The 25,151-nt window shown below is 37.8% G+C and overlaps 1 protein-coding gene across 1 annotated transcript in view; it reads left to right on the top strand.

Moving 5' to 3' along the window:
- ERP44 (endoplasmic reticulum protein 44) overlaps positions 1-14,857 on the top strand; it is a 94,082-nt gene extending 79,225 nt beyond the window's left edge. The window contains exons 9-12 of the mRNA XM_061425820.1: positions 1,005-1,116; positions 1,993-2,134; positions 12,428-12,530; positions 14,529-14,857. Of these exons, the coding sequence (XP_061281804.1) occupies positions 1,005-1,116; positions 1,993-2,134; positions 12,428-12,530; positions 14,529-14,630 (459 nt within the window). The 3' untranslated portion in view covers positions 14,631-14,857. The remainder of the gene's footprint in view (positions 1-1,004; positions 1,117-1,992; positions 2,135-12,427; positions 12,531-14,528) is intronic.
- Positions 14,858-25,151: the final 10,294 nt, after the last annotated feature.

Raw genomic sequence — 25,151 nt, 5'->3', positions numbered from 1 at the left:
CTGGTTGTCTTGCTTTCTCCTGAATTCTTGACTACCTCCTTATAAAGAATATATTGGTACAGATGTGGACATGGGTACATTGGAAGCTCTAGTAGGTTAAACTACCAGCTACTAACTTAATGTATGTAAATTAGTTTAGCAAACTAATTCACATATTTTCAAACTACTAATTTATTACTTCTCTCTTAACAGTTGTTAGTTCACCTGTATTTGTAGGATTTCTTTTAAAAAAAAATTTCGTTTAGTACAAAATTAGTAATTTTATTACTAATAAAGTAATATATTTGTTTCTACTTTTAACTTCTTAGCTCTTAAATTTTCTAAAAAGTAACATGCCACATGTGAGGCACTGAGAAAATGTTCTGAGAGTTCAGAACAGATTCAAGGTGTTTTGTGTGTGTATATGCACAACGCATATATATATAAACATACACATGTAAGTGGAAGTATTTGTTAATAATGTTGATAAATTGTATATTGATTGAAAACTGGCTATATTATGGGGTTTTTGTCTTTTGCTCTGTATCACACTTTTCAGCTGTTGGTAGGTCTCATGTAAGTGGAGTGGTTTTTGCAATAAACCTTAGAATAAATGTAAGTTTGCAAATGTTAGATTTATTTATTGCTGTACACTCAGTTTTTCAGTGTTATCTGTGAAGAGTGTTTATCCTCTCATAAAAATCAACATTTTGAAAAAGAACAGCACAGTTCTTCCTTTAGTCAGCTCATTTTTTAAATACCATGGCTTCATCCAGCACTAGGTCACAGGTCAGTCCAGTGGCTACCTTAAGGCAGGTCAGTTCCCACGGGACAGCAGGACACGGGGCCATTCTCAGGGGCTCCTTCTGCCACTGAGGCATTTATTTACCCCACTGGTCTCTTTTCCTGGAATGTTGCAGCTGCTTTATGTTACATGGGCTGAGGTTAAAATTGTTCCTACCTAGAAAATAGCTAGAGCTGAATGGAGAGGCCTGATAATTCTTACTGAATACTTCTCTATACAGGAACTGACAGAAGAAGGACTGCCTTTTCTCATACTCTTCCACATGAAAGAAGATACAGAAAGTTTAGAAATATTCCAGAATGAAGTAGCCCGACAATTAATAAGTGAAAAAGGTAGACAGATTAAGGTGTTTATATCCTTCTTTTCTCTGTTTTTTTTAACTTTCCCCCCTTTCCATTACATTAATATTGACATAAGCATATTTGGATTAAAAACTTATTTTAACTCAACTCCTAAACTTACATGAAAATATGGGGAAGGGAGCTATGAGTATAGATAATGCAAAGCAGTAGCTTAAAAATAAAAACAACACAATTTTTTTAGCTCTTTAAAATCAGGTAGCATGAAAAGTGGGGTCATGGGTGGACAGTGTGTTTTAGGCACTTTCTTCCAGCACCTTGATGCTTGTCTAGTCCTCTTCTAATAGTTCCAGAGATATTGCTGAGAGGATTTACACAGCCTGATTAACATTTACTGTATTTCTAAATGAAAGTAAGTTGAGTAGTTCTCTGCAGACTTCTCCAAAGCATCAAAAGGGAATTTGCGTTATCACCAGCTTTCCCGCTATAATTGGAGAAGTCAAACAAAATAGACTGAAGGTTTTGTATAGAGCCATGCCCATATCAGTCTCTGTAAATATTTTGGGAGTTGCATTAGATTAAAAATCAACCAGTAGGGACTGGAAGGGCATCATTGATGAAATGATGTTCCCATTGGAACAGACCAGGATAATCTGCAGGGCAAATGACTGCCCAGAAAAATTTTAAATTCGCTATTGCATTTCTAAAGAAATTTTACTCTCTGCCTTAAAAATTAAAAACCTACCTCTTTAAAGTGTTGTAATATTTAGGTTTTAGTCTTTGTGGTCTATATTACTCTAAAGCATGTTGGGGAGTTTTTGGTATATCACTTTTTATAAACTTGCAAACTTATGAAAATATAATAAAGAATATTCTAATCTACCTCTCCAAATTCTATTTCTTTTTAAGGTACAATAAACTTTTTACATGCTGACTGTGACAAATTTAGACATCCTCTTCTGCACATACAGAAAACTCCAGCAGATTGCCCTGTAATAGCTATCGACAGCTTTAGGCACATGTATGTGTTTGGAGACTTCAGGGATGTATTGTAAGTATTCATTTTGGTTTTTTAAAATTACCGATATGTGTCTCAAAAATGAACTTAAAATGATTGTTTGGATATTTTAAATAATCCTATGTTGAAACAGTAATGCTTTGTTATTTGGAAGGAAGAGTTATATATATATATATATTTTTTTTTAACTCCAGAGTGTAGTATGAATGACTATGGGGAATTTCCCTGGTGGTTCCATGGTTAGGACTTGGTGCTTTCACTGCTGTGGCCCTGGGTTCAATTCCTGGTCAGGGAACTAAGGTCCCATGAGCTGAGCAGCATAACCAAGGAATAAAAAGAAAATGTTAAATGATGATGAGAATTATGATATATCCCTATAGAAATGCCAGCATTAGATGATCTTAAATGCTTGGGAATTAATTTTTGAAAGAAAATGTTTGACCTATGAGAAATTTGTTTTGAATTGAATTTAGTCTTTGTCAGCACATCAAGGGAGTAAGTAAAGAAAATGAATATTGGTGCTCATTTGTGACTGTGTATCAGAATGTTAGTGGTATTTAAGACCAGAAGATGGCTATGACAAGGCATTTATAAAGGCATACAGCTAAGAACCTTTCCAAGAACAGATATGCTTTCTGACTCTGTTCTCACAGTGTTAATAAACATAAACCTAGTAACTACCACAGATACTACTATTTATATCAGCTTTCTGAGATGTTAGATACAACAGTTAAAGTGGAAATGTTTCTTCGTATATGAAAAATTTAAGCAATACAGGTATTCAAAATAGACCTTTTCTTTTCAAAATTAATTTAAATATCACCCATTTTAATGTTTAAAGATTAAATTTCATAGTTTGAGGGTGATTTGAAGTCCTATTGCAGAATGGATTACCTCACTCACTTCTAAATATTTTAATAGAGATATGGTTGTTTGCTAGAAGAAGATTCTCAGTCCTCACATAGAGGAGGTCTCCATTTGGGGTCCTCCCTCAGGCAAGTCATGGGGTCGCAGAGTCGGACACGACCAAGCGACTTTCACTTTCACTTTCAGGCAAGTCACTTCTCTTTACTTGTTCCTTTACACTTAACATGTGGTTGGTGGTACAACCTCCCTAATGAGATTGTTATAAAAATGAGTGAGAGATGATGATTGTGTTATGAACCATTAAGTACTTAAAAATATTAGTTGTTTTTATTTTACCCCAGCAATCCCCGTTCTGTCCACCCATATTCAGCCCACAGTGTCTGTACTTGTTCCTCTCAGCATCGCCTTTCTCCAAGCCCCATCTCCTCTCGTCCATGAAAAACTTCTCCAGAACATTAGGTCCTTCCTTAGACATTAACATCTCCAGAAATTTTGAATCAGTGCCCCTCTGCTGAATCCTGTCAGAGCACCTACCACATTATAAAACCCAATTGCCTATTCCCAGCTTATCTCCTTTTTCTACCTGGTTGTGAGTTCTTGGACTAAACTGGGGATCCAGTCTTAGTAAACTTTTTATATTATATATAAACCATTGGTTTTATTTTATGTATCAACCATTGGTTTATATTATACAACTGTCATATAGAAGACCCAGATAAATATTCAGTGAGTTAATATGCTAAGTGGTATTTGTCCGAGTGTAGGTAAAGTGAAAACATCTAAATTGCTGAGCATTATGTGAGCATTGACTGTTGTGCTAGACATAAATGTCTTAGCTGGTTGTGTGTCCTTTTCCTCTTACTTCATTGGCTTGCCTCCAGAGGCTGTAAACTCTAAAAGAACAGACCTTTTAGGAGAGGGGACAGCTGTCATAGTGGTTGAGTTCACTTCAAGAGCTTCCAGGCAGTGACAATGTTTGGTATTAAAATGCTGCCCTCTTCATGGGTTATTTGCATGAAGTTTTATATTTTCCTACCTCTGGTGGTGGGCAAATCTTGGGTTGATGATTTACTTCTTCCTTTCACTGTAAATATCCAGCCCTAATTATGAAGTCTTTTAGCCGAAGTCAAGAGGACACTGACTCAGGTTAGGTTTACTAGTCAGAAACCAAACTAGGCCCAACTTTGGTTTTATTCCCAGAAACATTGTTACATATGAAGGAAAACCTGTGACAGATTTCACCATGGCTATCTTTTAAGTTTTCTCCTCCAGTTCTGAAGTCAGATTTAAAACACTCTAGCCTTTCCAATCCCATCTTGGTGTCTGTTAGAGTACCCAAGCTTAAGATCAGTGGTCATATTATTTATCACATGACCCAATCCCCCTATCCTCCAGCCACAGTTCACTGGACCAAGAGATGGGCATGTTACCAAGAAAAGCTAATTTATCACCTGGCAGCACTCTCTCCTTGTGCCCTGGTGCAAAAAGACACTGAGTCAGTAAAATTCCCCAAAGAAACATGGAAATGGGAAATGATCCTTTCCCATCCTGCAAGTGTTGAGTCCTGTGAGCAGGGAGGGAGATAAGAGAAGTGATTATATTTGAAGCTCTGAAACAAATTACTTTTAATTTCTCCCTTAGGTGCCTGATTTCCCCTCCTAGGCACTGTTTCCTCTAATATTTTTTTAATTATAAGGAGGCACATGCTGTGTGAGCTACAGACTGAGCCTATGTGAATAGATGTTAGTGTTAAAAAATAAAAGACATGCAGCAAAGTGAATCTGACACATTTAATGGCTTGTGTAATTGTTATTGTGCTGCATGGTAATTAAGGCTTAAATGATAAGCCGTTTCCATAAATTACTGTAATTACTATTACTTTTACTTAGTAACTCAGCAGTTCTGGAGTCAAATGGTAGAAGTATGTGGTGGTAAGGAGAGAGAAAGCAGATTTATGATGCACAGTTTCCTCTTATGCTAAAGGCAGGCATTGCAGCCTGGTGCGGGGAGCTGCTAACCAGTGTTCTGTTCATCTCTTATCTCAGAGAACCTGAGGTTTAGGGATGTAACATAACCATCAGGGCCACACCACTTATCACTGGCAGGGCTATAAGTCATGTCAGAGTATACTGAACCCCCAAACCTCAAGCTCCTAACACTTGATACCAAAACAGTTACATTTTCAGTACATAAAAAAGCAGTGTAAGTGTGAATGTGAAAGATGTCTGAAGAGGCACTGTTTGTTAATACCTGAAACTGAATCACACATCTCTGAATCCTTAGTTGTTTTATATCTATTTATCTATCTATATCTATATCTATATCTATATATATATGTAGTTTGACCAGATTGATTTCTTGCCAGATGTAAAGGAAAAGATTTTATATGGAGGTGGAATTGGGGGAAGTTTTGAAGCCTAAGCACATAGGGGTAGGCCTAGGAAATGTTCGCCAGCCCTGAAAGAAGAGAATAAATGATGGGGTCTAGTGTAAAGACTGTTGAAGGGCTTTCTGGAGAAACTTACCTTCCAAAAATTGTGGCCTGCAAATCCCCACCATCTGTTCCTTTGCTCAGGGGTTCTTACGTAAGCTCCCACCAGAGCCCCAGTAACAGGGGATGTCAGATCACTGCTAGGGAAATGAACAAGTTACTCTAAGGCTAAGGAGTTCCCCAATTCTGGGATCTAGGTCATTTATTTCAAATCACTGCATCACTGAAAATTATGATAATTCCTTAAACTACTCAGGGGGCATGGTTGTGGTGAGGAGATGAGAGACGCAACGTGAAACTGAAACTACAGGGGTGGGTATCTCCCTAATTTAGCAGTTTGGTTGCTGCTGTGATGAACTAGCCTGTCTCCTTCAACTTAGAGGGAACAAACCAGGAACTGAATGAGATGATAAAGAACTTGGAGGGATAGGTAAAAGAAATGTTTACCCTTGTAACCCTGACAACCTGGTTTCGTTCTTCATTATCTAGGGTTTTTTTTTTTTTAAACCCAAGTCAGGCTTTTGATTGAAAAAAAAAAAAAGTGCTGCAAAATCTTTTATGTGTGTGTATAGTTTTATTTATGGCTGTGCTGGGTCTTCATTGCTGTGCCAGCTTTTGTCCAGCTATGGTGAGTGGGGGCTACTCTTCATTGCAGTGCACAGGCTTCCCATTGCAGCGGCTTCTCTCGTTGCCAAGCACGGACTTTAGGGTGTAAGGGCTTCAGTAGTTGCAGCACACAGGCTCGACACTTGTGGCTCATAGACTCTAGAGCACAGGCTCAGTTATTGTCACATACAGGCTTAGTTGCTTCGAGGAATGCGGGATCTTGGACCAGGGATCGAACCCATGTCTCCTGCGCTGGCAGGCAGATTCTTTACCCTGAGAATCTTTTTAAAAGGCAAATATTTAGTTTTCATCATCTCTTGCTATACTAAGTGCTTTGTGGTGGCATTAGTAGATGTTCATTAAATGCTTTTAATTTGCTTTTAGTTTCATCACTTGTTATAAGATTAAGAGTTTGACTGTTCTGAATGTATATATCTGGAATATATCCTAATATTTATCAGTTACTCATCTGCCCTATTCTCTACCTCTCCTATTCATCTCTGTAGTTTTAATTCTCTGAGTGTGTCTATCAGCCACTGGGCTGATACATATACAGTGGTCCAGGTCCCTAAATACCCTTTTTATATTCCTATAACATACTTTTTGTACACCTGATCTTGCTATGTAGTATTTATAAGTACTTTTACTTTTCAGATCATTCCAATATATTTTTACCTTATTTGGTTTTGCCAGCAAAACAGACATCAAGCACTGACAGAGCCAGGCACTGTACCAGCCCTACTTTATACTTTTATATGTGTTTTCAGTTAATCTATAACAAGCTTAGAAGGTAGATATTATTTCTACTTTACAATCAATAAGTTAAGCTCTGCAAGATTTAGAAACTTCACTACAGTGGAGTCACTAAAGAGGCAATGGAGTACAGTGGTTACGTGCACAGACTTTGGACCCAGTCTGCTATCTATTAGTTATATCACCCTGGGCAGTTTGCTAAGACCTTTATGCCTCTGTTTCCTCATTGTGAAACAGGAATAATAATTTTACCTAGTTAACAGAGTTGTTGTGAGTATTAAATGAATGTGTATAACTCTTAGAACAGTGTCTGATACATGGCTAGTGTTTAGAAGGGTAGCTATGATTATTCAGTTCAGTCGCTCAGTCGTGTGATTATTATAGGCACTAATATATTTGGATTTAAATCCAAGTCTGTGACATAAAAACAATACAGTTAGATAAATAAAGCAGTTGTTCTCACTTCACATATCAGAAAGCTGAAGCCCAAAGAAGTAACTTAAATGACAAGATACATTGAATGAGTTCAAACTATTGTATAAGTTGAGTTAAAAAGTAGTAAACAATACTAGGAAATTGAATCCAGCAATTAGTGAAAAAAGAATAATATAGCAACAACCAAGTGGGCTTTATCCCAAGCAGGCAAGGCTGGTACATTTAGTCATTAGTGAAGTTGCTAAGTCGTGTCCGACTCTTTGTGACCCCATGAACTGTAGCCTACCAGGCTCCTCCATCCATGGGCTTTTCCAAGCAAGAATACTGGAGTGGGTTGCCATTTCCTTCCAGCTTTCAAAAATCAATGAGTAATTAGGCATATACTGATTACATCAACATACACAAGAAGCATTTGACAAAATTCAATATCCATCATGACAAAAATGCTTAAGAAACTGGGAATATATGGAAACTTCCTCAATCTTGTAAATGTAAATCTCTGTAAATGTAAAGGACATTTACAGAGAACCCACAGCTAATATCATATTTAATGGTAAAAGACTGAATGCTTTCCTCTTAACGTCAAGAACCAGGCAAAGATGTCTGCGCTCTATGTATCTGTTAAGCATATAATTTGTCCCTTATTTCTGATTATAAAAGTATTTTCTTTGTAGATAATTCTTAAAGTTGATAAAATGCCAAAGAATAAAAATCACCTATAAATCCACAAAAGAGATCTAGATATATGTATGTGTTATAAAATTGGAACCATGCTATTTTATAAATTTTCTTTTTAACTTATCCACACATTACAAACATCTTCCCATTCATCAGTATTTTTCCATTATTTCTAGTGGCCAGATAGCTTGCCTTTGAATGGATTGTTTCATGATTTGTCTATTAACCTCTGTTGTTTGAAATCCAGGTTTTTCCCATGAAAAAATAACACTGCTACTAATGGGACTTTACTTGATTCATCCTCAGTAACATCCTTGTAGTTTCGGTGCTATGGGACACTTTCCCCATCGTGATTTTCCCTTTGTTGGTAGGGGGGAAACGGCTCTTTGTCTTTTACTGACTGTGCTTCTTGTTTTTGACCCTTTCCCTTTGTCAAAAGTCATAGTGCTGTGCTATCCAATATGATAGTTAATAGCCCTATATGGATACTTAAGTTTACATTAAATTAATTTAAATGATATAAATTAAAAATTTAGTTTCTCACTTACTCTAAACCCATTTCAAGTGCTCAGTTGCCACATGCAGGTAATGGTTCCTGTATTTAACAGCATAGATATACAGTATTTTTCGATCGTCACACAAGTTGTGTTGGATAGTTCTGCTGTTAAGTATTTGTAGTTTCAAGGAACAAAATAACTCACCCAGTGAAGCTCAAAACCAAGGGGTTTATGCTGAAAAACTATTAAGAAAACGACAAGGAATGGAACTGCTTGAGGGGAGCTAGGTTGACCCACTGCAAGTGCTGGGCAGCTGCTCTCTTCTTCCCTTCCTCTGGGGCCCAGGAGCTCTTCTCTGGGCTCTGACTTCACATCTGCCCCATCCTCCTCTCTGTAGAGCAGCTTTTCCTCTGCCCTGCTGTAACTTCTGCCTGGACGCTGTTCTGATTTACCATGATGGGACTTAGCCTGAACTCTCTATGACTTTTTAACTCTCATCAAATCATCTGATTGCATTCCTTAAACCCCTTGGCCTACATTCTGTAGACATCTGATTGGCTCAACCCATATAGATCGATTCCCTCTCCACTCCAAATTATATGTCCCCCATTTTTTTCCAGCTTAACAGAGGTATAATTGACATATGGAGCAAAAGGAACTCTCATACATTGCTAGTGGGACTGCCAAAATGATACAGCCACTCTGGAAGACAAGTTGGCAGTTTCTTAAAAAGTCAAACATACACCATGCATATAACCTAGTATTTTACCTAGAGAAACTTATGTTCACACAAAAATCTATGCCCAGACATTTGTGGTAGCATTGTTTACAATCACCAAAGTCTTGAAAGAACCAGTGTCTTTCATTGGGTGAATGGATAAACCAGTTGTGGTATAGCCACTCAATGGAATGCTATTCAGTGAATAAAAGAACATGCATTTTTATGCACGCAACAAAGGGGATGGATAAAAGAAGCCAGTCTCACAATTTCATATCCATGACATTCTGGAAAAGACAAATTATGGGAATAGATCAGATCAGCAAGAGTTAAAGGGAAGAGGAAGATAGGAGTGAGTGTTGGAATTGTTCTATTTCCTGTTTGTGTAGGTGGTAACAAGATGCTACATGCTTATGTTAAAACTCATATAACTTAAGCCTAAAAAATGAATTCTATTGTATGTAAATTTTTAATAAAAATACTTCTCACCTCATATGCATTTGTCAAAGCTTGTTTAAATGATACACTTATGTTTTGTGTATTTCACCATGTCTAAATTTTGCATCACCTAAAAATAAATACTGTAAGCAAACAAAAGAGCAGAGGATGAGAGAGAAACACTTAGGGGTTCTAATTAGAAAAAGTATACCCTAAGTATGGAAATTTAATTGAATTTATTATAGTAAGGGTCTATTTATCTTCCTTTTTAGCAGGTAACTGTGTTGTCTGTTTTCTTGACTATGTATTGTTGATTCACTGATTGTTACCTAATAACTGGATAATTTCTAGCCACAAGCTAGGTAAGAGCTCTTTGTCATCTGTTTTTCTACCACATCAATTCAGATTCATCCTCTCTCTCGTCTTTGCTTTTACTCACAGTTCTCCCACATGTTGACAAAGGGGAAAAAATCAAGTAGGGGAAAAATCTGTTTTGAGTGTACTCTATGAAATCTGTTACACTCAAGATTTAATTGTAAATTATTTCTTGACTAGCAGAAGCAATTCACATTGTATTGGTGTGACCGTCTTTGAGCATTTTTAAATAACAAACTAGCAAGGGCTTTATCTTAAACATTATAGATTTGCAATTCTTTGAATATATTTGAGCACTTTGCTGTGGGTGACAATAGATGATGTCAGATTAAATTGATATTCTCTCAGTGTTTGTCTGGTACATGTGCAATTTCTTCTGTACCAGAGACCCTTTCAGAGGCATTCTGTCAATACAGCTACCTGACAGCCATTTGTATTTGTAAACTGTGCATTTGGCACCTGCTGGCCTCTGTTGCATTGGAGCTAGTGGGGAGCCAAAATGGGTGTACAATGAAGTTATTGGCTGTTAATCTCAGTGGGAGTTATTGAAGAGAAGAAACAGCACTTGCAGGACCTCAGGAGAGGATAAAAAGAAAAACTGGTAATATTAACACAAGCCAGGTATGCTACCAAAACAGTCATTTAAAAAATCAGTTCTACTGACGGAAATAAAATGTTTGTAGACCTGCATTTTAATTCATGCAATGGATTGGGGGGAGGGGGAGAAACAGGTTTCTATTTTAAAATATAATGAATTTCAATTGATCTCAGTAGAGGCCAGATCTCTACCAGGATCTCAGCAGAGGACAAACAACTCATATGAGTAGAAAAAGAAATTAAAACAATGAGAAAATGCTTAATTTCTGAAGAGATGGGAATCAAAATGCTGGTGTCTTTTACTTATCAAATTACCAAACAGATTTTAGTATTAAAGACAAAAGTGCTGGCAAGACCTCAGAGAACAAACAGGTAGACAAGCAGTAGTCAATATTGATGTTCTGTAACCATAATTTGCCCACTTTAAGTTCTTACACATTAACTCATCACTCCTCCTTTATCAGATACAACTCAGGGAAATAATTGTGAAGGAAAAGGCTGGTACTATGTAAATCTGCTTAGCTTTATACTGGTCTATTTTGCTGCAGTGCATGTTTCTGTCCTGCAGATGTGCTCGTACCATAATTGGTAATTACAGGAATGATGTCAAATATACTGTGAGTTATATGGTTGGAGGGCATCACCAACTCAATGGACATGAGTTTGAGCAAACTCCGGGAGTTGGTGATGGACAGGGAAGCCTGGCGTGTGCTGCTGTCCATGGGGTCACAAAGAGTTGGACACGACTGAGCGACTGAACTGAACTGATGTTGGTTCATGTTATTTTCCTCAGAATAGTTTGAAGCCACTAAGGAAAGCTTTTTCACCATAAAACACAATGCCTTTGTCTTTGTGATGTATGAAGACATTTTTTTAAAAAAGGCCACTTTGATGGCCTTGAGAAGTGCTTTGCTTTTCACAATGTTAAGGTAGCCGATGAAACTGCCTGTGTGGTTTAAGTTGTGAAGAAAGTTCTCCCTCTAAGAAAAAACATGAAAGAGCTACACCCTGGTTTAGATTATTTTGATAAAATTTGTTATGCTGGCAGTGAATGCCCTGCATCTCACAAAAGACTGCTAAGCTCCAGGTTAAGGTGTCATCTGGCTGACACACAGATCAAATGCTGGAGGAGCTGAAGGGTACTAGTATTTTTTAGGCTCTTAGTAGTAATCTGGTTACAAACCTATGTAACAAGCTATGACTTGTAACTAGTTTTTTTTTTCTATTTCATAGTCTTTGTCTAATTTCCTTTGTCATGAACATGTAAAATGGTGGAGAAGCCTTACATATTTGGAAGCACCATGTCATTCTGAAGTGCTCACATCGGTCTCTGTATTCTGTGTGATTCTCTTTATTTACCATGTCTTAAAATTCTGCCTTCCAAACACTTTGTCAGATGGATGTGGAGCTTTGTAATATAGTCTTCCTTCAATTAATTCAGGACAGACCTACATAGTTTTAAGTGATTAGTCCCTACATTATTTTTCCCTTGAGCTCCTATTATTTTTAGTGTAATTTTGCAGAACATAAGATTTTGCAGTTTTATATATTAAGGAAAATTTATAAATGCCCAACATAAGGGAATAAGTCTTAGGACACCATCTTGATTCTGAAGGATTTGTTCTAGTAAGCGTAGAAAATTTTCTGTAAAACAAGTGCAAGCATTGGAACACACAATTGACTAGACATCATGATTTACAACTGTGTGAAAATGTTTTGAGATGTACCTGGCCTATTTGTTACTAGTTATGGTGGGTTGGCGGGATTGTAGCTAAGTTTTTTAAAAAATTGTTTTTAATGTGAAGTTGGTAAAATAGAAATAAGTCCATCTAAATAGTTTAAGCTAAATTTTTGTTTTACTTTGGTTTTAGAATTCCTGGAAAACTCAAGCAGTTTGTATTTGACTTACATTCTGGAAAACTACACAGAGAATTCCATCATGGTCCTGACCCAACTGATACAGCCCCAGGAGAGGTAGGACTCTTGTTTGTTTCTCAGTGGGAACTCTTTTTTTTTTTCTTTTTCAATTAGTCTTGAAAAGACTCTGAAGCTCTTGCATAAGCTTGAGTTTCCAGTCTTGAATATTTCTGTAAAAAAATTCTGAACAAACTAGATAATATACAAATTACGTTCATTTAAAAATTTTAAACCTTCAGAAAAGTTGTAAGAATATTACAATATAGTTCCTTGATCATATAAACAAAGGTTGTCTGGTAAGTCCTTGGTGGAAAATGGCCATAAAAGGGTTAAATACAGTTAGCTTCATATAGAAGTAGGAGGTAGGAATTAGAAGCAGGTAGACTAGCAAAGAAATCAGTGGATTGCATTAATTGCTTAAGCCTTCCACTGTGGCTGAGAGTGACCACCACACTATAAAGAAAATAATGATTTGATATCTTAAGAGCCTTCATCACCACAGTATTCATAATGCTCAAAACTTACAGTTTAATGCAGGTTTTCCGTTTGAGATGTAGAATGCTTGACAACTGTTTACCAATACAATTTTATATTTGCTTGACATACAGATACATATTTTTAACCTGAGAATTTTCTTCTGTTCCAAGTTACCTTGTAAATTCTGTATAAGTACCTGCTTTGTTAAACACCCCTAAATTTGCATTTTGATGCATTACTGATTTATATCATGTCTGTTACCATTATACTGAGAGGGAATGATATATACAAGAGATGATATATATACCAAAACACTTACTGCATATGCCCAGAACGTCAATACACTGTTTTTGCCAAAAGAACCACCAAGTATTAAAGAAAAATAAAAACTAAGTGAATTTTTAAGAGTCAAATTAAGTTCAGAGTTACCAGTTACTTTTGGGAATCTGACAACATGCTTTTTTCCTTGCAATCTGAGATCAGATTTTCTTTGATAATTAAGCAACTATAGATGTAAGAAAACTTTGTTGGCAGTCACCCAAAGTAGGCCTGCATAGTATTCTATCAGATTAAGAAAAGATGTGGCTTGCCATTATTGTATTATCCTGATTTGTTTCAATTTCTATATTACATACTCAGCTTCTTCTATTTATCTCTGCATACTAATACATAGTAGGCACCAAATACATGTTCATTTCATAGTAATATAGCCTCAGATTAATTAAACCAAACATATCTCAGCAAAACATAATAAATGTATTGGGGAAGGGGAATGTAACTAAGTATAAGAAGTAAAGTCTGTGAAGACATTGCTTCCCGTGTGCCATTATATATTTATATGTATATATATCGTGTACCACATGCACCATGTGCCTGTGTGAACTACAGGGAGTATTAAAACAATGATAACCACGTTTACTCTTGAGCTCACAATGTAAAGGATAGACTCCACGGTCCTTTTGAAATTCTTCTACGTCACCGTCACTCTTCTGTTTCCACTGGATATTTTTACGTACTGTTGGTATACAAGTAAAATACTACAGAAGTTTCTTAACAGTATTGAAGTGTTTTTCTTCTTTACGTCAACTAGGTTTTTGTAACCGCTGACGTCCAGATCTCTATCTCCAGAATTGTTGTTGTTTAGTTGCTAAGTTGTGTCCAACTCTTTTGCAATGCCATGGACTGTTGCCTGCCAGGCTACAGGTGCCTTTAATAATCTTAGCAGTCATTTGTAAAATGGAAGGGTTTTGGCAGCTTAGGATTTTACTGCCTTCTACAGAATATTCTAGGAAAGCACCCAGGTGTCAGATGTTTTGTCTCTCCACCACACCTCAGTAACTGTCATCAGATCAACGGTTAATGGCTCTGTGGTAGCCCTGCCTTGGAGAATCTGAGTAAGGGCATTTGAAACAGGGAAAGCAAGATTTCAAACTCAACTCTTGTCTTTGGCATATAGTAGCTATAGTTTATTGATTATTAATAAATAATTATAGGGCAATTACCATGCATCTAATACTCCTATTAAAATATAACTATAAAATATATTGATATGAAAATGTTTTATTCTTTCCCATGTAGGAAGTCCAGGATGTTGCAAGCAGTCCACCTGAGAGCTCCTTCCAGAAACTAGCACCCAGTGAATATAGGTATACTCTATTGAGGGATCGAGATGAGCTTTAAAAACTTGGAAAAACAATTTGCAAGCCTTTCAAACAGCAGCATCAACTTACATGGTGGAAATAGTAAACCTATATTTTCATAATTCTATGTGTATTTTTATTTTGAATAAACTGAAAGAAGTTTTGGGTTTTTTAATTTTTTCTCTCCCCGACTCAAAATGTATTGTCATTTAATATAGCCTCTTTTAAAAAAATCTGCTAGGTTTAAAAATAAATAAATAAAAATCAGAGGCCTATCTTTACTTTAAATCTGTCCTGTAAAATCTTTATACATCAAGTGAAAGGTGAGACTGCCAGATATATACCATTAACTTGCACTACTAGGCTAGGGAGGACTTAGGGGATGTTTCCTGTGTAGTATGTGTTTTTCATTCTTTTCTCTATATAGATCAACTCTGTTGGTATTTTTAGTTCTCACATTTCTCAAAGGGGTATATATTCTGGATGGCTGGGGGGAGGGGGAATAAATTAAAATTTTCACACTGTGTACTGTGTTTTACTGATTAGTTGGATATTGCTTATGAAAATTCCATAGTGGTATTTTTTGGATTCTTAATGTGCAACTTAAACATACTATGAAGAGGAGGAGAGCCATAAGCCAGAACATTTGGCAGGAATTGTCCTTATAAATTAAGAAAAAAAATGAAAAGTGTTATTAAATTTCTATGTGTTTGTCTAACAAAGTGGCATATGGATGGCATTTAAAACTTTGAATTATACCTAAATCTGAGGAAAAGGAGATACTAGTGGAACAGATTACCAGTATTGAACTAGATGACTTTTAAGGCTCCTCCTATCATGACACTTTTAAATTTCCAAAGAGAAAAACCAGCGGAGAAAATGTATTTCAATAATTCTAACCTTCTTCCATCATGTAGTCTTGTTCTAGTTGTATAGATCAAAAGCAAAGACAATAAGGCACATTTTTTTTTTCATTGTAAAACTGTTACGGAGGACCCTGCGTCCTCTAGATTCCCTGATTTCCTAGGCCTGCAGCGTTCAGTCAAATGGGTCCCTGTGCCAGGCCTCAGTACTGCCGGGGAGCAAAACCAGAGGGAGAAGACCCTCGGTGTCATATCAGGAAGCCCAATGCCAGAGGACAGGTTCAAAATTGGCTTTCCTCTGGGCCTGGGTTGGTGCTATAGGCCAAGAGTCATTTTATACTTGGAGTCTAAGTCAATCCCAGTTTGGGGAAAGATTATTTTTAAGCTTAAAAGGCTGACATGTGCCATTATATGTAGTATGTAATATATGTAACATGTTTCAATTCTTTTAAAATAAATATTTATAATAGATATTTAATGATTGTTATTTTTAAAAATCAGTCTAAAATTCTTTGTTATGCATGACTTACCCATCATTTCATTTAGACTAATAAATGTTAATAAGGTAGTATGGGGCATGTTTAATAGAAAATGCTAGAAAAGCAGGACAGAGCTTCCTAAAGTTTGGGCCTTAGTTCTGTTCTCTCCATTGCTTTTAATCAGTAACTTTGAAATCAGAGCTACAGTCTTCAAGTCAGAAGATGGACCAAATTTGAGGTGGTCAGAATGAAAACCTAGAAATATTAAACAAGCAAGCATACAAAACCAAAAGCAGCATCTGCAATTGACTGGAATAAATTTGTAATCCTTTAATTGACTTTAAAAAAATAGTAAACAGAAGATAATGCTTAAGAATTGGGTTGCAAAGAATTGGTTTGAGAGTAGTCATGATAAAGGCCCTGAAGAACACATGTTCAGTGTGATCTAAGATAACACAGTGTGATCTAAGTGGCTTGTTAAAGTAAGTGGATTTGAGGCTTTACTTAGCATTTATGCATATGGGGGCTTATTAGACTGTAGCCCTGCCTTCTCCAGAGTGTGAAGCCACGGAGGGCATGCAAGGATACTAAATTTTATGCCTGTATCGGGACAATAAACATCAATAAATGTTTACTGAATGAATGAGATATGCAGTGACGTTGGGTAATTTTTATACCTGTAATGCTCAGCACTCATCAGGATTTGGTGCCCAGTTTTGTAAAGTCACTAACAAGCTCAAGTGCAAAATAGTAGAAATGCATTAGAGAAAGTAAGTTCTTGCCACAGGGCTAGTGCAGGGTTGGGGCGAGGAGGAGGCCTGTGGCTAGGACAATGGGAAAGTAAGTTGGAGCTGATTGTGTAGGGCCTTGTATGCCAAGCTAAGGAAGAGGTTTTTACTCTGTCTTATAGCCAGTAGAGATCCATCAACAAATTTAAGCAAGTCAGTATGTTCATAACACTGTAGCAGAGGTCTCAAGATAATTAAATGAGTTCAGTGGAGGAGAAAGAAAGGCAGAGCTAAGACAGGGACAGCAGAGATGGAGAGAAACAAATACAAGAGGTCCCACAGGCATTTGTCACCAGCTGGATGTAGAAAGAGAACTTCAGGAATCTAAGAACTTAAAATTTAGACTTCTCTGAATCTCAGCGTATCAGAGGATATCCAATCTACTCCAGGCCTCAGGCTCCTCAGCTGTGAAAGAAAGGATGCTAGACTAGACTGAAGAACACAGTCAAGTTGCAAAACCAAAATTAAAAGCAGGCCCTACTGCTTGTCAGCCCACTACCTTTTCCAGTTGTTTGTTTTTTTTTAATAGTTACAGTAGTGAGGGGGACCATAAAAGGGTGAACTTACTTTAGATGAAATTCTGAACATTTGTTAAAAGTTAAATGAACCTAGAGAAGAAGGCAGAGAATGGGCAACTAAAGCATCTCATGGAGAGCTCTCTGATGAAGTCAATTTGTCAAAGGTTACATATAAAAGAAGGAAAAACTGGCATGATAAGGCCCGAAAAGAGCAAAGTAAAATATAAAACAGTGTTAGATATGTTAAAGCTCAGAATGAGTTTAAATGTGCAAAAAACACTAACACTGCCAAAAAATATTTTAAAACCTGAATCACAGCAAAAAGAAAAAGAGATAAAGGAGTATACTGGATCTACAATCAGGAAAAACAGTAACTCACTTTTTATTTTTTTCTCTGACAAAGAGACCTAGTCTGCTTGGACAAAAAAATGACATAAGCAAAACTGAAAAAATAGGAAGTAAAAATTTTGCCACCTTGAATAGTTTTAGGGCTCTTAGGCCCAAACTCCAGTATCACAGTCAGCTGCTGGATGTTGCAAATGCTTTCTGTCAACAACTGCTGGGAATTTTTAAGACACCATGGAGATCATAAGGTAATAGAAGACTAGAAATGGACAAGTATTTTTCCAGTTTTCAAAACCATTACAGTTAGTAGTTTATAGTTGGGGGGATGATTAAACAGCTGTAAAGAATAATCAGTTTTAAGCTCAATATTTAAAGACCCTGAAGACAGTAAGTTGTTTTAGAACTTAAATTGTCTTATGCTGATTATAACTTTTATGTGTTCATTAAAACAGGTTGGATAGGACTGCTGCTTGGCAACTGTTTTTTAGCTGTGTTTGAATTTTTGTATGTATTTCCGAGTAATAAAACTATATTTCTAAAATATTCCACATTTGAGACTTTTTATTTGTCATGAATATTTGACTCAAAATTCAGATGACCAGAGTCACAAGATGTTCCAGTTTTACAGTTATTTTTTAGATTATTTAACTGTACCTGACTCAGCATGGGACGCTGTATGAATCCATGTGCTGGTAACAGACCCAGCCTTTAGCTAAAGCATCAAAGCTCTCTCTTGCAGAGCACACTGGGGAAGGGCCAGCCTGCCTTCAGAGAACGGGTTTTGGAGACACTGGAAGAGGAAGAGTGCTGCTTGCAAGTTGTGCCCCGAAAGTGCTCCCTTTACTCCCCCCTCTCCCCACCTTGCCTCATAAATCCTTCTATCCATCCTTCAATGCCCAGGACCGTTACCACCTCTCGTGGTCCCACAGCCCTTTATTTAAGTGTTTCAGAACACCTAGTCTAAAAGAAGTTGGAAGTAATGTATCCCTTTTCCTGATCACCATGTGAAGGCTGGCTCTGGAAGCACAAACTGCTCCATCTTTGATTCCCAGCACCTTAGAGCACTGTTAAATGATTAATTACTATGTGATGGAAAAAAAAAAGTCAAATTACATAATAAATGAATGAATAAGGGACAACAAAGCATCCCCATAACTGGAATGGACTTGGTTATATCATCTATGAATCCCAATTATCTGACAGCTAGTCACATTTCATCCTATATCCTGTATTGATTATGGAGTCTTAAGAGTTTTATCCTAGAAGAGATTAAAATCTTACACCAACCAACAGATACATAACTTTCAGAATGACACTGGAGTGCCCGTTTGGGCAGTGCAGAGTCCTGCAGAAGTGCTGGAAACTTTCCCATGAACATGACACATTTTCTGTGAGGTGGATTTGACCCCTAGCTCAGTCACTCAGCCTTGTGTAAGGACAGACTAGAGTGAATTGACAAAATACCACATGTGGTTTACAAAACATACACTTAACCATTTGGCAAGAATTAATCTACTGTTCTCTATTTGCACTGATCGCTGAGGAAGGCTTTCTTATCTCTTCTTGCTGTTCTTTGGAAGTCTGCATTCAGATGCTTATATCTTTCCTTTTCTCCTTTGCTTTTCACTTCTCTTCTTTTCACAGCTATTTGTAAAGCCTCCCCAGACAGCCTTTTGCTTTTTTGCATTTCTTTTCCATGGGGATGGTCTTGATCCCTGTCTCCTGTACAATGTCACAAACCTCCGTCCATAGTTCATCAGGCACTCTATCTATCAGATCTAGTCCCTTAAATCTATTTGTCACTTCCACTGTATAATCATAAGGGATTTGATTTAGGTCATACCTGAATGGTCTAGTGGTTTTCCCTACTTTCTTCAATTTAAGTCTGAATTTGGCAATAAGGAGCTCATGATCTGAGCCACAGTCAGCTCCCAGTCTTATATTTGCTGACTGTACAGAGCTTCTCCATCTTTGGCTGCAAAGAATATAATCAGTCTGATTTCGGTGTTGACCATCTGGTAATGTCCATGTGTAGAGTCTTCTCTTGTGTTGTTAGAAGAGGGTGTTTGCTATGATCAGTGCATTCTCTTGGCAAAACAGAAGAACTGTACAAAAAAGATCTTCATGGCCAAGATAATCACGATGGTGTGATCACTCACCTAGAGCCAGACATCCTGGAATTTCAACTGGGCCTTAGAAAGCATCACTATGAACAAAGCTAGTAGAGATAGAATTCCAGTTGAGCTACTTTAAATCCTGAAAGATGATGCTGTGAAAGTGCTGCACTCAAATGACCCAATCAAAAAATGGGCCAAAGAACTAAATAGACATTTCTCCAAAGAAGACATACAGATGGCTAACAAACACATGAAAAGATGCTCAACATCACTCATTATCAGAGAAATGCAAATCAAGACCACTATGAGGTACCATTTCACACCAGTCAGAATGGCTGCGATCCAAAAGTCTACAAATAATAAATGTTGGAGAGGGTGTGGAGAAAAGGGAACCCTCTTACACTGTTGGTGGGAATGCAAACTAGTACAGCCACTATGGAGAACAGTGTGGAGATTCCTTAAAAAACTGGAAATAGAACTGCCTTATGATCCAGCAATCCCACTGCTGGGCATACACACTGAGGAAACCAGAAGGGAAAGAGACACGTGTACCCCAATGTTCATCGCAGCACTGTTTATAACAGCCAGGACATGGAAGCAACCTAGATGTCCATCAGCAGATGAATGGATAAGAAAGCTGTGGTACATATACACGATGGAGTATTACTCAGCCACTAAAAAGAATTCATTTGAATCAGTTCTAATGAGGTGGATGAAACTGGAGCCTATTATACAGAGTGAAGTAAGCCAGAAGGAAAAACACCAATACAGTATACTAACGCATATATATGGAATTTAGAAAGATGATAACAATAACCCTGTGTACGAGACAGCAAAAGAGACGCTGATGTATGGAACAGTCTTATGGACTCTGTGGGAGAGGGAGAGGGTGGGAAGATTTGGGAGAATGGCATTGAAACATGTAAAATATCATGTATGAAACGAGATGCCAGTCCAGGTTCAATGCACGATACTGGATGCTTGGGGCTAGTGCACTGGGACGACCCAGAGGGATGGTATGGGGAGGGAGGAGGGGGAGGGTTCAGGATGGGGAGCACATGTATACCTGTGATGAATTCATTTTGATATTTGGCAAAACTAATACAATCATGTAAAGTTTAAAAAAAAAAAAAAAAAAAGTGCTGCACTCAATATGCCAGCAAATTTGGAAAACTCAGCAGTGGCCACAGGACTGGAAAAGGTCAGTTTTCATTCCAATTCCAAAGAAAGGCAATGCCAAAGAATGCTCAAACTACCGCACAATTGCACTCATCTCACATGCTAGTAAAGTAATGCTCAAAATTCTCCAAGCCAGGCTTCAGGAATATGTGAACCGTGAACTTCCAGATGTTCAAGCTGGTTTAGAAGGCAGAGGAACCAGAGATCAGATTGCCAACATCCACTGGATCATGGAAAAAGCAAGAGAGTTCCAGAAAAACATCTACTTCTGATTTATTGACTATGCCAAAGCCTTTGACTGTGTGGATCACAATAAACTGTGGAAAATTCTAAAAGAGATGGGAATACCAGACCACCTGACCTGTCTCTTGAGAAACCTGTATACATGTCAGGAAGCAACAGTTAGAACTGGACATGTAACAACAGACTGGTTCCAAATAGGAAAAGGAGTACGTCAAGGGTGTATATTGTCACCCTGCTTATTTAACTTATATGCAGAGTACATCATGAGAAACGCTGGGCTGGAAGAAACACAAGCTGGAATCAAGCTTGCCAGGAGAAATATCAATAACCTCAGATATGCAGATGATACCACCCTTATAGCAGAAAGTGAAGAGGAACTCAAAAGCCTCTTGATGAAAGTGAAAGAGGAGAGTGAAAAAGTTGGCTTAAAGCTCAAGATTCAGAAAACAAAGATCATGGCATCTGGTCCTATCACTTCACGGCAAATAGATGGGGAAACAGTGGAAACAGTGTCAGACTTTATTTTGGGGGGCTCCAAAATCACTGCAGATGGTGATTGCAGCCATGAAATTAAAAGATGCTTACTCCTTGGAAGGAAAGTTATGACCAACCTAGATAGCATATTAAAAAGCAGAGACATTACTTTGCCAACAAAGGTCCGTCTAGTCAAGGCTATGGTTTTTCCAGTGGTCATATATGGATGTGAGAGTTGGACTGTGAAGAAAGCTGAGCGCCGAAGAATTGATGCTTTTGAACTGTGGTGTTGGAGAAGACTCTTTAGAGTCCCTTGGACTGCAAGGAGATCTAGCCAGTCCATTCTAAAGGAGATCAGTCCTGGGTGTTCTTTGGAAGGAATGCTAAAGCTGAAACTCCAGTACTTTGGCCATCTCATGTGAAGAGTTGACTCATTGGAAACGACTCTGATGCTGGGAGGGATTGGGGGCAGGAGGAGAAGGGGACAAGAGAGGATGAGATGGCTGGATGGCATCACCGACTCAATGGACATGGGTTTGGGTAGACTCTGGGAGTTGGTGATGGACAAGAAGGCCTGGGGTGCTGCAATTCATGGCGTCGCAAAGAGTTGGACACGACTGAGCGACTGAACTGAACTCAATCTACTATTTCCCGGATAAGGATACAACAGTGATTAAGAGATTGCCCCTACTGTCACTGACTTCCAAGTTGAGTGAAGGAGCAAAACAGATAAGTAAAAATTATATTAGACTGTTTTAGGTGCTGTTCTGAGTTAATCACAGGGGCATGGAGGTATGTGTGAAGCCTTGGAGGTCAAGGGAATCTTCCCATAAGAAGTGGTTTTCTTGCCTAGGAACAGAAAGAACTATACTTTCCTAAACTTCTCCCCTCTAGGAGAATTACATTAATACGTATGTGCATGCTCAATGGTGTCCAACTCTTTGCAACCCCACGGACTGTCCATGGGATTCTCCAAGCAAGAATCCTGGAATGGGTTGCCATTTCCTACTCCAGGGGATCTTCCGGACTCAAGGATCAAACTTGTATCTCTTAAGTCTCCTGCTTTGGCAGGAGGATTCTTTGTGCCACCTGGGAAGCCCCATTATATTAATAGAGGCTGCTGTGATTTTCTATTAGTGTCTTACTTCAGTAGCAAAGTGTTACTAGTAATTACTGCCCTGTTGTTTCCTTCCCAACTCAGCCACTCAGGTAAGAGATAACAGCCTATCTGTGCTGTGTCTCATGTGTTTTACTTAGTGGGATGCGTTCCAGGCAGAAAGCTGTATGCCCTCCTAACACTACGTGTATAGTGATTGTTATCTTGCCCTAACCACTGCCCAAGAAGAGGGATAGCGCAGGACATCTCTGGCTATGCACATAGTAAGGGAAAAAAACAAGGCCTCTATTCTGACTTAATCAGTTCTTCATAATTCTTCATGCTTTCATGATGAGCACAGCTTTCTGATTTAAAACAATGCTGAATAGTCCACTTCAGAAATTTCCTAGGATTAGAAGGTAAATTCCCTGCTGTCTGGAATCCAGTTTTATGCCTGGATTTTAGACTTTTGCCCAAGCTCAGTGTTCTGGCATGTTTTATTTCCTAGTTCCTCAAAGACTGCTGGTAGTACTTCATGATCACATATACAGGTTCTCGCTAACCTTAGGATGCCTTTTTTTTTTTTTTAATCTGAGCCTAAAAACTATAAATTCTTTCAAAATACAGGGTTGTTGTTTTTGTTTTTGTTTTTGTTTTTGTAATTTCACACTTACTTCCACTCTCAGTGTAACTAGGGTGACAGTATAATTTTTTTTATCCAATTGAAGTCATTTGAGAGTGAAAGGGAGCATTAAACAATAATTCCACCATGACAAGAGATGTAAATCAAGACAAATTGGAATAGATGATCACCCTGTTACTGTGTGTGTCAGTTGCTCAGTCCAACTCTTTGTGACGCATGGATTGCAGCCTGCCAGGCTTCTCTGTCCATGGGATTTCCCAGGCAAGAATACTGGAGTGGGTTGCCATTTCCTTCTCCAGGGGATCTTCCCGACCCCAGGATCAAACCTCGGTCTCCCACATAGGACGCAGGTTCTTTACCGTCTGAGCCACACCTTTTCACGTTTGGGTATCATTCTTAATTGAGATTAAGATTTACTTTCTATCAAGCATCTGTCATCATTATACCACTTCTTAGTAACTAAGCCATTTTAAAAAGTTAGTTTAAGAATTCATCCCCTGGAAAAAGGAATGGCTACCCACTCAGTATTCTTGTCTAGAGATTTCCATTGACAGAGGAGCCTGGCAGGATCAAAAAGAGTTGGACATGACGAACGACTAACATTTCCACTTTCCACTCATTTTAGGTGTCTCCCTAATACTATTCACGTTAATTTTTCATTAATGTGCCTTTCCTTTAAACTTCAGGGAAAAATAATAGCTACAACAATAACAGTAGCAACTAACATTTGTAGTTACTATGAGCCAGGCTCCATTTAGGCACTCGATATATATAAATGTTAAAATCTTCATAACCACCCTGTAAGATGGGTAAGTTACCAACGGGGAGTTGGGGATGCAAGGAGGGGATCACTAAGGAAGCCCTGAATTGTTGACCCCCACCCTAACCCAGAAAAGAGGCAGCAATCTGTTACAAACAATAAAACCTAGAAAGGAAAGAAAAGAAACTAAGACCTATGGAGAATTAGTAAGTGAAGAGCACTTCATTCCTCTTCATTCCTATTAACTAAGAGGCATGACTCTGAGTATTAGAAACCTTGGTTCAAATCCTGTCAAATGTCTACTTCCTAACTTGAACCTTGCCCTTACCTAATTCCAATCTCTGCTTGCCGGACAGAGCAATTAAATTCCTGACTATTCTATTTCAATACTATACCATCAGATTATAAATTCTTGGGTTCCTACTATTCTGACACCACTAATTCTATGGTAAGACAGAAAATAACCCAATTCTCCCACATCATTGCTTCAGTGATTTATATCTTCTCTCCTAACTCATGACTTTTAATTGGAAAAAGAGAAATACCTTTACCTCCAAATTCTGAAATTTTCAGTTCATGATATCCAAGTCCCAGAGATGTTTTCCAGATTTCTTCTGTTGCATCATTCATTCCTATGTTAATATACAAAAGTGAGGGCTGAGCAAAGGCTTGGTATGTCTTAGAAAGCTTTTTAACATTTCAATACACATCTCTGTAAACAGCAAAACACACATGCCATGACCTCATTACTCATCATCAAGAAGTCACTAACAGGGGTATAGCTTCTTTTTCCCTTCTCATCACCGTACTTTGTTGTAAAATACTCTAAGAAGCAGATGATACAGTCCCTGCCCTGTAAGAAGCTAGCATTCTAGTTGGAGAGATCACACTACCACAAATGAAAGAATTTTATACCTATTAAGTTATAAAACACTGCAGAATTAGCCCCAAGTGAAAATGAAAGCCAAGTGAACTGCAGTTGTCAAGAAATATTCACATAGAGAAGGGAAACAGGGCCATGAAGGTCTTGGACACTAAAAAAGCAAAAGTAAATTT

Source organism: Bos javanicus, chromosome 8 (assembly GCF_032452875.1).
Source record: "Bos javanicus breed banteng chromosome 8, ARS-OSU_banteng_1.0, whole genome shotgun sequence".
NCBI classification, from domain to species: Eukaryota; Metazoa; Chordata; class Mammalia; order Artiodactyla; family Bovidae; genus Bos; species Bos javanicus.
Note: the sequence above shows the minus strand (reverse complement) of the source record. Positions and strands in the feature narration are given on the sequence as shown.